This window comes from Pieris rapae, chromosome 7, assembly GCF_905147795.1.
Source record: "Pieris rapae chromosome 7, ilPieRapa1.1, whole genome shotgun sequence".
NCBI lineage: Eukaryota > Metazoa > Arthropoda > Insecta > Lepidoptera > Pieridae > Pieris > Pieris rapae.
In genome coordinates this window covers 5,786,736-5,805,389 of record NC_059515.1, presented here as the reverse complement: position 1 = coordinate 5,805,389, position 18,654 = coordinate 5,786,736, and the positions used below count along the sequence as shown (strand labels likewise).

The 18,654-nt window shown below is 33.2% G+C and overlaps 1 protein-coding gene and 2 long non-coding RNA genes across 3 annotated transcripts in view; 2 read left to right on the top strand and 1 right to left on the bottom strand.

The window, feature by feature from the left end:
* LOC110993527 (structural maintenance of chromosomes protein 4) overlaps positions 1-18,654 on the bottom strand; it is a 32,066-nt gene that overhangs the window by 9,380 nt on the left and 4,032 nt on the right. The window contains exons 3-12 of the mRNA XM_045628814.1: positions 13,411-13,587; positions 7,146-7,250; positions 6,635-6,822; positions 5,928-6,068; positions 4,596-4,764; positions 3,465-3,577; positions 2,710-2,922; positions 2,082-2,204; positions 1,304-1,421; positions 244-446 (exon numbers count right to left, since the gene is read on the bottom strand). Of these exons, the coding sequence (XP_045484770.1) occupies positions 244-446; positions 1,304-1,421; positions 2,082-2,204; positions 2,710-2,922; positions 3,465-3,577; positions 4,596-4,764; positions 5,928-6,068; positions 6,635-6,822; positions 7,146-7,250; positions 13,411-13,587 (1,550 nt within the window). The remainder of the gene's footprint in view (positions 1-243; positions 447-1,303; positions 1,422-2,081; positions 2,205-2,709; positions 2,923-3,464; positions 3,578-4,595; positions 4,765-5,927; positions 6,069-6,634; positions 6,823-7,145; positions 7,251-13,410; positions 13,588-18,654) is intronic.
* LOC123689327 lies at positions 9,836-11,752 on the top strand. Its single transcript, XR_006750327.1, has 2 exons — positions 9,836-9,899; positions 11,565-11,752. It is a non-coding gene; the product is annotated as an uncharacterized LOC123689327 (long non-coding RNA).
* On the top strand, positions 14,644-15,860 carry LOC110993570. The gene is made up of 2 exons (XR_006750326.1): positions 14,644-14,740; positions 15,481-15,860. It is a non-coding gene; the product is annotated as an uncharacterized LOC110993570 (long non-coding RNA).

Below are 18,654 nucleotides of genomic sequence, written 5' to 3'. Positions count from 1 at the left end.
ATAAACCCATAACTTGACTTTTAATAGGTGTGGTGTCACAGGGACTGGTGCGACGCCATCTTGTCTTACGCGTTTTCGCGGGTTCTTGAAATTATAAATGTATACAGCCAATATACCACCAGAATTAAAAATAACCATCTGTGTAATTTAAATATAATCTGAAAGTGTTTCAAAAATATTGTCAAATAGTCCATAGTGTATAGATTTTTGGGAATTGGCCAAACATAGTGAGAAAATACTTACAAAGTACACCTCTTCTCGTAGTATCGTTTCAAATGTTGCTGTTTATCAAGAGCGATAAAAGTTGCTCGTCCAATATCATTTCTTTTTAAAAACTCAACACACTCCTGCGCAGTATCAACGACATCTACTACAATATTGTCCAACGCCCCGCAACACGTTGATATAGCAACATCGTATTTACTGTCTATGCCGCCGAGGTCACCCTGTTAACATAGATAATATTAAACGCGGCCATAACTTTTATTAATTATAAAAAAGATCTTTAGACCATCTTGCCCATCTTGCCATTCAGAAATGCATCTGTAGCTATAAATGTTCACAAAATATTTCAGTCTTCTGTCAGTTTTAGATAAAGTTCAAAAGTATTTCTAACTCTTTTCATCACGGTGTGAACGTAAGTTGATAGACAGAGCCGAAACTATACGTAAGTTAAAAGAGTACGAAAACTATGAAGCACAGCTGTGATTGAACGAATGAACGAATGAACGATATCAGCGCTGAGACACGCTCATGCCGTTATTAGGCATTATTGAATTCAGAACATGGATGAAATTAGTATGTATCAATAAAATTATAGGCAGAATGTGAATTAACACGTAAAAAACTTATGATTAAAAGTGTTTAAAAGTATGGTACGTCACAGATGCGACACCACCTTGACTAAAGAAGTGTTTTGGCGGATTCTTACACTTCAAGCATCACGACATAGTTATTTCTATATAAAATGAATGGTAACCATGGTAACCAATACTTGTGCCATTCAGAAGCCTAATATAAACATTTGTGTATTTGCATATATAAAATAGTTCCATTTTGCAGCTGTTTCTTTCTTTGCGTTCATACACTGTGTTGCCTAAATTAATAAATGATTGTAATTTCATTTGATTTGATTTGCAGATATATGTGAATTAACTTAAATTCTTGTTAAAACTCTAGTACCCAATGTTTTAATCACAATTTTTTGTGCAAATTCTCTCTGTTTTTTTAAGTTTCAAGGATACAAATATATCAACAAATAGGCTAACATACATAAGAAATAATTAAAAAAGAAAATATTTACCAATCTACCAAATATCCCTGGTAATCGTCCAGCGCGTTTTTCACTCATCAAAGCATCAAGCACTCGACCACGAGATCTATTGGCGCTCATCGCTTGCTTCGACTCTTCTAATTGACCCCTGTATATATAAACGAATATTTTCACTATTGATTCAAAACTTCATACATTCACTAACAAACATCAGCTTATCAACCAGTTCTATGCTGAAAATAATAACTAGTATCCTTGTGCAACAGTAAAATATATTAGTATATAGAATTTATTACGACTAACACTTAAAGTGATTAATCTGCCAAATGGAAGAGCAAGATGCACGACAAAGGAAATCCTTGTATGCACTTTCCTTTAAAAATACATTCTTTTTATTTTATGTAATAAAGGATTTTCTCATACTCACCGAAAAAACCACTGGTTTGAACAGAACAATATTTTCTATTTCCTTTTAACGATAAACACTTTTCTACTTTTAAACATTTTAAAGATGTTTTTTTTTTCTCGTATTACAAACAAAATAAATAAATATAATAAAACATAATTTACATTACATTATTATAAAACATTTGTCTGTATGTCAGAAAAAATATTTAATTCCATTAATTAGCCAAGAAGAGCCAACGTAGAGGAAACTCATCTAACGGTTGTTATGTGACAACGTCGCTTATTGGCAAGACGCCAGTGCGGGGGCGGCCTTTTAAAAATCGGTACACAGAAGAACTCCTAAGTCGTATTAAAATACCTTGAAGGATTTTATGATCCTAAGCAGCAAACAAAAAAATACCTTAAAGCTCTGGCTTCCGTAACAGTGCTTGTCTCCTCGGTCCTCAATGTAGCCAGTCGGTTCTTGATCTGGGTGAACTCCTTTTCTTGAGTTGGCACCGATTTTGATAGATTACCGCGCATACTAGAAGAAAAATATATTACATTTCCAATTCGCTAGCTTAGTACTGTATACACGAAAATGTTTACGAAATTCACATAAAAAAAACCTATCACCACTTAGTCTTGATATTATATTATACTAGCAGACTCGGCCAAGCGTTGCTTAACACCGCTCTGTTAGAATTGTATCAAATATTTTCAAAAAAAAATTTTTGCGGGTATAAATTGGGCGTAAGCTATCCTATCTTTTAATTTAGATCAAACTGAACACGGTGTGCAAATTTCATTGATATCGGTTCGGTAGTTTAGAAGTCCATAGCGGACAAACAACGTGACACGTAGTTTATATATGTATTAAGATATTTATAAATCAGTACGGATGTTATGAACTATCTATAAAAAATCCACGTCTTGGATATGAAAACGGCCCTAGTTGATATGTTTACAGACTTTTATACGTTCAGTACAGACTATTTGCACGTTCTTCCAACGTACTGCACGTATAGCACCCGTTAAGAAAATCTTACGTCTTTTTCTCTTCCAAATCAGTGACAGCTTTCTCGTAAGCTTCCCTCATTCTTTCCAATTTCTCCGTCTCTTTCAGCTCAGTGCTTAAATAAATTTTAAGCTCTGACTCTGCTAATTTAAAGTTTTTATTCGCTTCATCTACTATTTTCTTCAATTCGATTAACTTCGATTGCAATACGTCTTTCTGCTCTTGTAGGCCTTTGGTTTTTTCTCTGAAATATAAAATGCGAGTTATATTTAATTTGAAATACAATAATAATATGTTTATTTAATTACTAGAGTTCACATTCACAATGCAAAATACAACAAAACAATAAAAAATACAACAAACGGATGAAATTCGTCCAGATATCCCAGATAACCAGACGTAGAGAATCTAAACATTAAAAAAGAGTTTAAATAAATATCATTTATGTTAGCAGTATAATTAATAGATTAAAGTTGCATATACAATATTAATTGAATTATTTTCAAAAATATGAACTTAATTAATAATGTAGTGTGTACGTAAATATATTAGTTTTAACCCTAGCTAAATATTAACTTTAAAATGTGTGTTTGTCATGTATATAAGAATAATAAAAGGTCATATAAACTAAAACACATAAAAGCAGTTAAAAAAAGAAAGACTCTTTTTGTCTTTCTTTTTTATACAATTGCTATCACACATTATATAATGATAATGATCTTTGGTTAAATTTTTTGCATAAATAATTTTCTATATATATACGATGAAATTAAATAATATCTTTACCTAACACCAGCCATAGCCGTTTGGAGTTCATCTTCGGCCTGCTTCTTGCTGTTCACATGTTTGCCTAACAATTCTTCACAATCTGTTATTTCACGTTTATTTTTTTCGGGGACCTGAAATAAAGTAATGTAATTTTTATTACTTTCTTCGCTCTCTGATATTTAAGGCACAATAACTATGGTTTCTCTATTGCTAAACAAATGGAAGATTACGTGGTTAATAGCCTAATAAAAAAAAAGATTGGCCCTACAATCTCCTTAGGTCTTGGCCTCAGATTTCTGAATCTGTATCATGATCATTTTTCAAACTGAAAGGCAAGTAGGTGATCAGACTCCAGTGCCTGACACACGTCGTCGACTTTTTGGGTCTAAGACATGTCGGTTTCCTCACGATGTTTTCCTTCACCGTTCGAGCAAATGTTAAATGCGCACATAGAAAGAAAGTCCATTGGTGCACAGCTGGGGATCGAACCTACGACCTAAGGGATGAGAGTCGCACTGTCGCAGGCCAACACTGCCTAATAGACGTATAATAATAATTTTTACTCGATAAAGAACTATAAACTATAACATTGGTCGAAATGTGTGAACACAATCGAGTAACGATGCTTCATAAGGCTCCAGTTACTTTTCTAGTTTTTTAATTGAACATTCGGCTTAAGGCTCGCTTATATACGTATAATAAATTAGTTATGTAAAACATTAAATTACTGTAATTTTATATTTTTTTTTTCAAAAAATGGATTACTTGGCTTGCGATAAAATATATCGTGTTAATTTCAAAATCATGTTCTACACAAATTTTGGTCATAAAATGAATTCAAATCGTCAAAAATTGGCAATGTTTGGATTTTTTTCTATCGAGCGATCTTATTTAAATCGTGTATCGATCCTTCCAAATATACATAAATTTGTCAACTCAACCATATATTTTTCTCATTTGCCCTACTTGAAGAAACAATGACCAAAATTAGAAATAAACAATGTACTTTATTGGAGTTTGACGACCGGATAGGTCCTTAAAGTGTTAAAAGAACTGATCAAAAACAGTATTGGCCTTCACTTAGGCAATTGTTGAAACCTTGGGATTACCATTGTCGAGAACAAAAAAAATAACCAATAAATAACTCACCAGTTCCAATTCGATCAATTTCCCCTTTTCAGTCTTCAACATTTCCTCCAAATTGTTTTTCTTCTTATTCCCTTGAGTTATGTCAGCTTGGACTGTCACTTGCTTGCGTTTGGACATTTGTAATGTATCCCCAATTTCATCTTTTTTCTTTTGCATCTCATCATACTGTCTGAATGAATATATTTTATATTAGAGACAAATTTACGATATATTTTTTATTTATAGTAACTTTGTCATTATTATTAACATATATTCAAATACCCAACTACACGCAATACTCGTCGAGCCAGTTTGCTTATTTTCCCGAAGCCGCGTACAAATTATTTGAAGAAGTCTATTAGGTATGAGGATGTGCAATTATTTAATCAATCTTAATATATATATTTCTTGTGTGCGTGTGTATGTGACTGAACTCCTCCTAAACGACTGGACCGATTTAGACGAAATTTTTTGTGTGTGTTCAAGGGGATATGGGAATGGTTTAGATTCACAATTTTGTCCGCTGGACAATGTTTTTTTAATTAATTTTCAATTTATTAGTTGTTGTTGATTTTGGAATGTTTTACATTGGATCCGACAGACGGCGCTACCATCGCAGTGTCAAATTTTAAATAATATTCGAATTTTAATTTTAGTCTGTCCCGAAATTTAAAAAAAGTTTTGTTATCATTGTGTTATATCGTGTGTGACCATGTGCTGGATCGTTAGATATTGTCATAACATTTGAATAATAATTTTCATCAAAATGGCTTATTAAAAATTGAAATTTTGAAATTAAAGACGTGTAGACAGGACAACGTCTGTCGGATCCGCTAGTTACCATCTAAAATTCGCAATATTGGTGTGTTTGACAAATTCAAAAATGCATTAAATATACATGTTAGTGTGAACATAGCAGACTAAAAATGAGACGGCTAATGGCCACGTGTATCTCGCTCGTATATATACAAATTAATATTAAGTTTCTCATGAAAATAAAATATAAATTTTGTGATGAGAAATAAAGTTCTTTAAACATTATTTAACATATACTAAATAGATTATATATGTCTCTATAAACTTCGTAAAGAATCATGATTGTAAACAAAATACTCTACTATATGATACAGACATTACTCAATTAACAACAATAGAACATAAATCGTGAGAGCTTTGCTTATTTCTGTTTTTCTATTAACTTTTTATTTCTTGTATAAATTGTATTGTTATAGAAAACAATGTCTTGAAACAACTCTCCAGAAGTACCGCTCTCTCTGGTAATCTTTTAAAAATCAAATTTTATTTCAGTAACAGTGTATAGGCTAAAATAATAAGGATTAAAAATATACTCACTGTGTGCCATTCTTCAATTCGATAGTTTTATCCCTCAATTCTTGTTTCACTTCAGCCAACTGCTCATCTATTTTGCTCAAACTCTCTTTCAGTTCATCTAACTCTTTGTTCTTGCTCTCTATTATTTTGTTGGTTTCGTGTCTGAATAGAATTATAATTGGTTTGAATTTTATTTTTATAGAATGCGTTGAATAATTTTGTTCAATTATTGCAGACGCACTTCTATTTTAGCCTCATTATATTATAATTTATTTATGAATAGCCAAACTAACAAGGCCAAAACAAAAAAAGGAGTTTCACAAACTAGAATCAATATATGGCTTTGATAATAGATGCGGACGGTCTGCACAAACATAATACTTAATAAAATACGTCAACACAGAGGCGAAAACAAAACTAAAACATCTACATCTACTTATAAATTTCATTTACATTGTGTGGCCTTGAAAATATTATTATAATTTATTTATGAATAGCCAAACTAACAAGGCTACACAAAAGAAAAGATTTTCACAAACTAGAATCAATATATGGCTTTGATAATAGAAGTGGACGGTCTGCACAAACATAATACTTAATAAATTTACATAAAATACGTCAACGCGGAGGCTAAAACTTAACTACAACAACTATATCGACTTATAAACTTCATTTGTAGAATGAATGAATGTGGCCTTGAAAATACCTAATTCGGATTAAATACTTACATATACTTCTGCAACAACATATTCCTGGTCCTCAGTGCTATGTTAGTAAGCTCCATTAAATCTACGGCTTCCCTCATTGGCTGTTCCAATCTTTGTTTCTCTTGTTCCACCAATCGGACCCTGTTTAATTTGTCTTTTCGCATCTCCGTGTATTCTTCCACCCTTACGTTGAGCTTTTCTATTGGTTCCTGGAGAAATTAACAAAAACTTTAAGCTGAGAGTTCTTTTTAAAATACTACATCTTATAAGACAATTTTCAATTATTGCAGTCATCTTCTGAGAATTCATTTAAACATGCATTTCTCGAGTTCAAAATTGCATTAAGTTTAGCGTTGAACAAGATCCATAGTGTCTATTTACATAATTTCATTTTAAACAGCTACATGACCAATCGCAGAATATATTTGTTATAATTCATGTTTTTTTTTTAAATTTGATGTGTCCGAAATGAATAGAAGCCCGTACCACGCTCGACGCCATTATAATGACACCTTATGGAAGAAAACTTTACCTTATATCTCGATGTACCAATTATATCTTCTAAATACTCCAACATTCCTGATTCATGTTCGGTCTGACCTTTGGGTTTCATCATAGCAATTTGTTCCACTTCGCCCTGTAATATATTAATTACACATGAAAAATATTATAGGTTCTATGTCTTCCTTAAAAATATCCATTTTGAATTTTTTTAATAAATAATTTTAAAAAGTTTAAATTCAGCGCAAACTATAAAGACGAGGACGTATTAATCAAATCAAAATCATTTATTCCTATAGGTAATGCAATATACACTGCTTCTAATTTTATATTTACTGCCAATTCTCAAATCAAGGGCGTAGGACGGAAGAGAAGAACTGGCCATAAACTTTCCGCCACTCATTATAATCGGCAAGTTTTTTGTTTTATATCGCATTTACATTTACTTATGACGACGTATCGCGTTTACATACTCGTCCTGCCAACTTTCTTGCTCACTACTAGTGTTGCCCAAATGCAAGACCAAGACGAGACTTAGACCAGTCTTGGTATTGGTCTTGCGTCATTACACCTGGTCTTGATCTTGGTATTGGTATTGCGCTCTCAGTCTTGGTCTTGGTCTTGATCTTGCAGCAAGAGTCTCGCAAGTCTCGCAAGACTTGCAAATACCTATTAGCCTATTGCTATTTATTCGTCACTCATGTCAAATTGTAAACATTCACTCCGAAAGCAATAAGAATTTAGAGTACCTAGCTAGGTAAATGGGCGAGAATAATAAATAAGATAGACTCGAAGCGAAACTCAATTAGAAATGACTGAAATTGAAATAAAAACTCATATTTATAAGCACACAAGCCGAAGGCCGACAAAGAAAAATGCGGCATTCTTTGATAGATAGAATAAATCTTTGAAAGATTAAAAAACAGCAGTATCAGAATCAAAATCAAATAGGTTTTGTGCCTACGCAAAAATAAAGTGTAGATAATTATGCAAATAATATTGTTTATTATGTTCCTTTTTTATTGGAACTATACGTTGCCTGCTGTTTTTATGGAGGTTACTAGCTACTAGAGTAGATACGATAGAAGTTGATAAACCGACACTGCAAATCTCGATTTTTGGAAATATGTGATTTTAAAACCAAATGCGTAAAGCAATATGACGTCGCTCATATTTGGAGTTTTTCCACGTTTCAAATTTGTTTAAATCACCCACTATCGAGACAGCATGTCAAATGCTGTGATACACTTGTTGCAAACCGCGGCGTCTTTGTCGGTAAATTATCAAATATGTAGGTATATAATACACCGACCGACCAACAGTTTATTCGCAGAACGTCACATTTTCCCAATCAACCTTGAACCTTATTTCTCTAGTGATAAAGTTGAAAATTTGATAACGCCCAAATCTCAGTTTGTCCTAACTGCAAGACGCAAGAGTATTGCAGGCTTAAGTATTGTCTTGCTCAAGTCTTGCAGGCTTCAGTCTTGGTATTGGTCTTGCTACGATAAGGCGGTCTTGGTATTGGTATTGGTCTTGCAAAAATGCAAGAACAAGACCAAGACTGCAAGACCAAGACCGATTTTGGGCAACACTACTCACTATGGCTGAATGTAAATGCGGCAATACACAATGTTTATAAGGAGATGCCATTAAACTATGTTCCACGTGACATCTTAAGTGATTCATAGTTAATTTACAATAAGAAAATAAATTAAAATAAAAGATTTGTCCACTATCAGCAGAAGCCATAGTGAAATAGGAGCACGCACATACATTGTGTTGTGTGTTAGCTATTTCGCTATATATTTATTTATTTAAATCACGTTTATTTCTAAATAATATTTATATTCAATTTACAAGCTACTTTATTTTGATGATTGTACTTGATTCACGATGTAACGAAGTTATGATGATATGTTATTACTTTACTATTTAATTATGTTTATAATTAATATTTATAATTTACAGTATAGATTATTTGATGATTGTATTTGTTTAATATGTTTTCCTCGATGTAAGTTAGTTGATTGATTCGATACCGACAGTTACGAACATAATGACGGGTAGTCTTGATACTAAAATAAGTGAGGGTATTCGGACCGATCCGCTTGACCAAGACGGACGTTAAATTGTAAGCTGTGTGGTTGTTTAAGAATAAGAAGTGTTGGAAATATACTTAATTATTGTTGTAACAAAGCAGGCGTTTATTATTATACACCGAGAATCGAATAGGGAGAATTCATCTCACACGCAAGAACATAGTCGAAATAACTAACACGAATTCAAGTCTGACCAGTCACCAGTCAGTGTTTTATCTGAAATAATAGATTTTACAACAAGAATTGTAGTTAAAAAACTAGTGGAAAAAATTGGCAGGAAAAAACTCTTTAAGAGGTCCTTAAAATAATAGTTCTATCTATAATTAATTATGTAGTCGGTAATACAACAAAATTTAGAAGAATCAGTGCTACGTATTTAAAAAAAATCACTTTTTAAATAGTTTCATAGCCAAATTTCTTCACTATCCCCGTGCGTGCACGCTCTACGCCCGCATACTCCACGCCCGCATAACAACGATTTTGATCTATGAAATTTATTGTTTCGAGAATTAATGATCGATTTCAGTAATGACAGCCATGACTTTGGCATAAGCTTTAATTTCACGCTGATATAATAAATTATAATTCATATAATATACAATTCAAGATACTATATAAGCCACCATTCAATTGGTAAAATATTAATTCCCAATCCAACAACATGAAGCTGGTTATACTGTGTGGTAAGTTTTTCTCTATTTTCAAAATTGTGGCGAATCTAATTTTTTTATATATATTTATAAACTCAGTGGTATGTGGGTTCGGTGACGTGCGCTCTATAATTGTAGTCTTTCAAACATAAATGAAAGTAATGATAAAAACAAAAGTACTACATCAACTTTTGTTTTTGGACAGGATTTCTTGCTACCCGCGCCTTGTTAGCTTTTATTTATTACTGCTGGTATTCTTGCGGAACGTGGTCGGCCAGTTCTTTTTTTTCCTTAACACTGGAGACTTCATTGTACCTATCAATAGTACGGTAACCAAACCTAAGCGTTATATTCAAATTTTTGACTGAAACTTGAAAATGGTTGCCGGCGAGTGCCCACAGCGGTGCAACGCAATAACAGCTATTCGGTTTTCTTTCAATGTCCCCTGCATCGTGAAAAATGACGGGTAATTATTGTTTTGTTTTAAAACAATAGCCAAAAATTTAAAAATAGAATGCAATTCTTTTTTAAATCATGTTCGATATTTAAAATAATGTGCCAGTGACAGAACTTTGGGACCAACTTCGTACACCTAGTCCAGCCATAAGTTGTGTCACAAATGAAAATGCATTTTTTTAGTGCAGTAATTTATTGTTATAAAATTTTTTACCCGTCTAAGCAAAAAAATAATATTCGAAATGGCTTTTATACATCCCTTTAAACCCTTTAAAAATTGACCACGATTCTATGGATTTACCCACTTTTCCAAGGGAAATTTTGCCGCCATTGCTTGCTCCAAAGATTTTAAAGAGACTCATGTCGCCGTGTCGTTTTTTTTATTTGGCCTCACCATGTCCTCTTAAAACTGACCATAATTTGAAATCTAAAAGGGTTGAGGTCTAGGCCAAATGGCAGACTAGTTAATTAAGCTGTATAATAAATTATTGAAACCCTGTATTCTTATTAAACTTAGAATTATATAAAAAAATCCGCGGCATTTGTCGATAACTTAATCTCTGAACAGAATAAAACGCCGCTCTAGGGGCGCAGCCTAGTACCAATTACCCACCGATTTTTTTATTTTATTTTACATGTGTGTGTTCCTGTAGCGATATGAATCCCAACTTGTGGGCGTGCAGCAAGAAATATATATCTTTAACATATATATATATATTTCTTTAACATATATACATATATGCTCAAAATACGCTCGCTTATTACCAGTACCATTTTATCGTATTTTTTATCAATAAATTAAATAATAGTTCTTCTCGGTTATTGTTTGATTTGTTTCATTGAACGTAAAAACGAACATAACATGTTCTTCATGTAATTTAAATTGAATTTGGTTAAGCCAATTACGGCCGGTGTTAATAATAGTATTATACTTCAACAAACATACGATGCGTTTCTTTGGACGGAAACGAATGGATCTAGATAAACTATGCCCATCAATGTCCATGAAATCAAATCAAATAAAATCTACTGACTACCTACCGTAAAGTTTTGCATGTACCCAAACTTGTTTAACTAGTGTTCTTTTTATATTCATGCCTCCAGTTTTTTTTAAACGTTTGCAACATACATTTACGACCCTCATTGACTGTCTCTTTAAATACACTGAGCCACTAACAGAGTTTTCCCGAGGTTAGACCTCCAAAATATCGTAATAAAATTAAAATCTGCGTTTTTTTTCAGCTTTTCTCCTGATCGTTGGTGTCGCAGCGAGGCAGCTAGACTGCATGTGTGAACCAGACCACGACTTATGCGCAAGCAACTATGTAACATATGCGGGAGTATGTGAAATGAATTGCGACGCGCGTAGATTAGGAACCGATCTCTATGTCATATACCATTGGGCATGCAAATAAAACAGTTCAAAATAATTATCTATTTACTTATTATACTAAATTCGGAATAATGTTTTTTATTACCATCATACTTTAACAAAACGCTTTGCAATAATAACTGTACATTATTGAACAATTTTTTTATCTCTAACTTGATATTAGATAGATATATAGATAGATAATTTGATATCTCTAACTTCACTGAATCTATTAACTGAGTGATTTATAAATGGTATTAATAAATATATACGGTATCGCACTACAGAAAATATAAGAACCTGATAGAAAATAAGACAAATGTGTATAATTATTCCTATTTTTTATTGTTTTTCGTCTCTACCCGCCTTTGTCTCTATTATAATACATTAAAATCCAAGCAAGTAGCCACCACGAAACATCTTTAGAAAAACCTCCGAGTCAAAAAAATTGCAAATCATAGAACGAATTTAAATGCAAATATAAGTTTAAAAATTCAAAACACCACACCTCCGATCTAGCTTGGCGTCGTGGGGTTCGATAAGCCCTTGTCTACATTGCCTTTTAAAATACCCTCACACTTAGGTCAGATAGTCTTTTAGAATTCATGGATTATTTGTCTATAATAGGACTTGTACGAAGACAAAGATAAAAGACGGAATAACGATAATTTCATTTTTATTATATCGACATTATACCTTGAACGTATGAAATAAGTTTAATTATTAAAAAAGACATGAACTACATATAAGAAATTGTCGGTATATCAGACTGATCAGAGTCGATCGCGATCACACAACACACATATTCCGCGCCGCGCATTGGCTAGCTAGTTCGGTAGGATTCAAAGAACATAATATTATGACCATACGAACGGGACGTAAATATTATCGATAAGTTCACCTGTGTCGAAATAATCAGCATAATGGGATATGAATGATTATTCTTTAGATGTTTAGAAGTGTCCTCTGAATATCGTCTATTTCATTGTAAAATTCCTGAATGTAATTAATAGTACCCAAAACATGTCTTCAGCGAGAAAGATAAATGAATCTTGGTAACAAATACAATAGGTTCACGTTTGATTAAACTAGGCTAACTCTTTTTTGTTAACGTTATTAAACTTAATGTAAAAACCGAACGCTACGTATTAGCATGACTTGATTGTGATTCGATCGGCACCTACCGATATGAATCTGATAATAGAAATTACACAATCAATTTCAGTCACAACGATTAAGAGGTCAAATGGTAAGTAGAGCAGGACAGAAAAACGTACAACAATATGTCTCTTCTTTTCGCACAAAAACGTAACACAACACGGCAACTTTTTTTGTATAAATGGGAACTTTAAAAAAAAACAGTTACAGCTAAACTACAGCTGAGACACTCGCACTGCCAGCCTTTTAAGAATTGTTAATGCTCTTTTCTTGAAGGACCCTAAGTCGAATTGGTTCGGAAATACTTCAGCTGATAAAAATAATGATGGTACGCATCAGAAATTGCATGAATAAACGATCAGTTGTAGAACATCAGACATCAAGGTGATACAAATGTACTTTGTATACAGCCTTGACGTCCGATGATGTCAGCTGCATGTATTAGTCCGAACAACTCTGAACACTCACTCTCTATGGTAAATACGGTAAAAGATGCAGAGAGATCCCACATCTCTACGCAACGGTTAAATATTACGTTCATTAGGTATATAAAGTTACCTGTAAGATGAGAAATCTGTTGTGGTCCAAATCAATTCCATGAGACCTCAGCATTCTGGCTACTTCCTTGAATTGAACTCGTCTTCCATTTAACGTGTAAAAAGATGAATTATCCCTAAACGCTGTTCTTGACACTACGATCTCGGTGTTAGGGACTATTGTGAACTCATCGCCTTCCTGAAATGATAAATAAATGTATTCGGTCAGTTTCTCCTGCGTCCAATATTTTTTCCAGCTGATTCTTATCTGTTTTTTTAGTACCTCTTTATTTTCTAAAGAAAATACATTTTCACGTTTTATTAACGTTTATTTATTAATTAAGGCTAAATATATCTTATATCTTTAAACGAGCAATTCTTGTATATATATATCTATAATTGGAATCTCGGAATCGGCTCCAACGATTTTCATGAAATTTAGTATACAGAGGGTTTCGGGGGCGATAAATCGATTTAGGAATAATTTCTAGAAAATGTCATTTTATTTGTGTTTTATCAACTTAAACATAGAATTGCTCGTTTAAAGATGTCAGTCAAATAAAAACTTAAATATGAATATAATTTATCTTTATTCGATAATTATATTCATATTTCATAATTTTATTAGTATGTAATTCGTACCTAATTAAATAAAATTTCCAAAAATACGATTTATAAAAAAAATACCGAGCTAAGCTCGGTCATCCAGGTCCTTTTATTTATATCAATAACTTTAATGAAATTTTAAAATACTGTAACGATTTCAGAGACTGACGGAAGGTTTATTATGAGCACTTTTATGGCAATAATTTTAACTTAATGTTAAGAGAACTATGTTATAAGGCAATGATTTTAAGCAGCAAACATAAACATAGAAGGCTTCTAAATTTAAATGTATATTGACGTTCATAAGTGTACATTGTGTTACCTATATTTGAATGTATTTTGATTGAATAATACGAGTTTAGTCTATGATTAATTTATGTTACCATTCATATTAAGAAGATATATCAATTGGGATTCATTCAGTAGGTTCAAGCTTGGTAAACAAGCTACAAACTGTTTGTCAGTGTTGGAATCGGTTCAAACCGTAGGATTTATATTTGTAATAAATGTGTTCTACGCAAAATAAGGAGTTAAAGAAAAGCGATAATATTTATTAAAATGTATATTTAATGTGTATGAAAAATCAATTTAATCTATATAGGCCATAAACCTAATATAGAAATTTATGGACATTTAATTCAGCATTAAAATTACGCAAATCTTTCAACTCCTATAAAAAGCAAATCTTTTTTAAACTTGAGCCAGTAGACATATTTACTCCAAAATGAGGTTGTTTATTGCTTGTGGTGAGTGTAATAAGTGAATTTGAATTCCTATAGTTTAAATTATATCGCTTGAATTAAAATATAGGTACTAAAAAATACAACTCTGAAATGGACAAATGAAACAAAAGTTTTTCCAACAATTATCAAACATTTCAGAATTAGAAAATTTTGTTCGGAATTGGATTCAATATAAAAAAAGCTTGATTATGTGCTAAGGAAACATTCCGGTATTTTAATCTTCAGTTAAAACGATCTGTTAGTAAAAAACGTTAAAAGGCCGGCAAAGCACTCGCAAGCCCTCTGGCATTGAGAGTGTCCATGGGCGGCGGTGTCACTTAGCATCAGGTGAGCCTCCTGCCCGTTTGCCCCCTGTTCTAAGAAAAAAAAATTAAATAGTATAATAAAAGAAGTTTTATACATATACTTCAGGACATTTACAATATATTATTACCTACACTATTATGTTTAATAGTTACGGTTCTCTCTAAATTGAATTATGTTACACTTGAAAAGGAAAATCGGTAATTCATTTGTCAACGGCAGTTTTTCATTCAAATATGATTTATGTGATATAATAATCTGGCTTGAACGTAATAGAATGACCGGCATTCCCTAGACCCAAAAGGTTGACAGTGTGCGTCAGGCACAGAAGACCATCGACCAATTAGAAAAAACAAATGACTACGAAACATACAGAAAACTGCAGGAGGCGCCACTGGTTCATTGTTTTATTTTCATATGTATTTCTTAAACAATTTCAGTAACCATTCTCGGAGTGGCTAAAGCTGCCTTGGCGATAGTGCCGCTTTGCGGGTGCAAACCAACGTCGCCAGTCTGTGGGAGCGACTTGAAGACGTACAGCAGTGAATGCAGCTTGGCTTGCGATAACCATTACAGCTTGAACCCTCCAGTGCTTATATACAATGGCCCGTGTGAAGATCTATTGCCAGTTAAGCCGGACCCCATTAACCCATACCCCATTAATCCATACCCCATTAACCCATACCCCATTAACCCATACCCCATTAACCCATTTGACCCATACAATCCCAATCAACCCTGCAATCCGTTCGACATTTATAACCCATGCTTATACTTAGGTGCTCATAAAAAACCCTAAATCAAAATAAAGCATTAACATGGAATGTGTTTATTATTAAAATTTACTTTAATATTTATTTTGACCATAGTTTCAAAGTCAAAAGAGATTATATGGTCTTAAAGGTACATATTATGACCTAGCCACTCGCCATTTGGAGTTTTTTTTAATACGTCTGTAATCACTAGATAGTATAAAACAAAGTCGCTTTCTCTGTCCCTATGTCCCTTTGTATGCTTAAATCTTTGAAACTACGCAACGGATTTTAATAGATAGAGTGATGCAAGAGGAAGGTTTATATGTATAATAACATCCATTAAATAGTGGAGAAGTACTGTTATTTTTGAGGTTTCTAATGTGATGTCGTAAACAATTACATTTTTTCCGCTTACATTGCAAACGCAGGCTGAACCCTATGAGTTTTATCAAAATAATGTACATATTGAAAAGGTCTACAGAAAAGTCCATGATGGTATATGTCTATATGGTATATGTCGTGTATATTATCGGAGCTTTCCAGCGACGAAAATACCAATACATAATAAAACCTGCTTTTCATCAGCAGTGCACCCGTGCGAAGCTGGGGCGGGTCACTAGTAAAAGATAATTAAGAAAACGACATGTAAAGCGTCGTATGGGCTGGACATACTATAAGAGGAGTAGATAAATGAAGCAAAATTGTAACACTATGGCAACCAAGAGGCCATAAAACCGAGGTAGGCAATTTAAAAGGTGGGCCGACAAAAATGTGGAAATGGCTGAAAAGACCTGGACAAGATTGATATACAATAAGGAAAAATTCGAGAAAAATGGTGGAGGCCTTTGCCCGTGGGCACACAGAATCAGTTATCGTTGATTAACAAAAACAATAACTGTAATGCATATACTTAGTCTGGCCATAAATACTGATACAATTAAAAATAAACAAAATATTACATTTTAATTTGGAATCTGTTATTTTTATATGATTGTCCATTAAGTTTTCTCATTTTGGCGCCAATACTTTGTATAATATTTTGCTATATTAAAATGCAGTGGGGTGATGAAGAGAACCGAATCGCTGTGATTTCATTACCAAAGTAGGTATAAAGCTAAATGCACATTTTAAAACTCTCCATACGCTTGGTATTTGTAAAATATTTGAGTATTGAGCTATTAATAGGTACAATGAGACCTCCTCTATTTGTGACAGAAAAATATCTGGCCTTCCACGTAGTCTTCTTAAGAAAAAGGTGGTCAAAGCAGTAAGGGAAAGAATTCGAAGAAATCCTGTCCAAAAGCAAAAGATTTTATCTCGGGAGACAAAGATAGCACCTAGAACCATGTTGCGTTTTTTAAAAGATGACTTAGGACTTGTAGCCTATAAGAGACGTTCTGGTCATTTCTTAAATGATAATTTAAAAAAGAATAGGGTGATAAATCGAAAAAATTACTGAAGCGGTACGCAAAGAGTGGTCACAGAAAAATTTTGTTTACGGATGAGAATTATTTTACAATCGAGCAACATTTTAACAAACAAAATGACTGTATTTGTGCTCAAAGCTCTAAGGAAGCTTCCCAATAAGTCGCCAGTGTGCAACGTGGGAACTATCCGACTTCAGTGATGGTTTAGTGGGGTATTAGCTATGAAGGAGTGACTGAGTCATACTTTTGTGAGAAAGGTATCAAAACTTCGACACAAGTGTATCAAGATACCATCCTTGAGAAGGTAGTGAAGCCATTTAATAACACCATTTTCAATAACAAAGAATGGTCCTTCCAACAAGACTCGGCAACGGGTCATAAAGCTCGGTCTACGCAGTCTTGGTTGAAAATGAACGTTTCGGACTTCATCAGCGCTGAAGACTTGCCGTCGTCTAGTCCCGATCTTAATCCGCTAGATTATGATTTATGGTCAGTTTTAGAGAGTATGGCTTGCTCTAAACGGCATAATAATTTAGAGGCCCTAAGACAATCCGTACGATTGGCAGTGAAGATTTTTCCCATGGAAAGAGTGCGTGCTTCTATCGATAACTGGCCTCAACGTTTTAAAGACTGTATCGCACCCAATGGAGACCACTTCGAATAAGCTTTTTATATTATAAATTGTTGTTTATTTATGTATTAAACTAACACACTGTAAAAGTAATAAATGTTATTTGCAACAGAAAAAGAAATATTTTTCTTTGTTTCAGTATTTATGGCAAGACTAGGTATATTGTATTCTGATATAAGGCAATAAATAAATAAATAAAAAAGAGAGCGACATCGTCCGCCGTTACTTCATGTGCCCACAGCTAGGACTAACCTTCTGAAAAGGGCACATATGATTCGGTGTATTAATTTACTTAACGAAATACACAGGTTTTTTTATAGAATAGGGGACAAACGGGCTGGCTCACCTGATGGTAAGTTAACGGACCTTTTTGATCGTCCGTTGAATGAACTGAGAGAAGCTCCATGTGTTAGTGCCTATAGTAGTTAGTTAATTTCTTGTACATATTTTTAATTATGTAATTTCATATGTTCGTTTTTATATATGACTTATTTTAACTCTTATCAATTTAGGGTCACCTGTTAAGGCAGGAGTATTTTTATAAATAATTTATTCCACCATCGCATCGCCATGACAACACGGGACAATTAGGCTCGAAACTCAAGATTTAACTTCTGTATATTAAATCCAATACGCTTTTGCATGAGTAAGACCCTGAATCCGGAGTTTAAAAACAAATAAGGATGCCCTAAACATTTGGTTAAAAACTCGTGCTTGTGTGGTATATCGTTTGGTTTTTAAGTCACACAGGAGTTTTTCAGGTCGTACGGATATCTGTTGACAGATTCCTTAGAATATTTT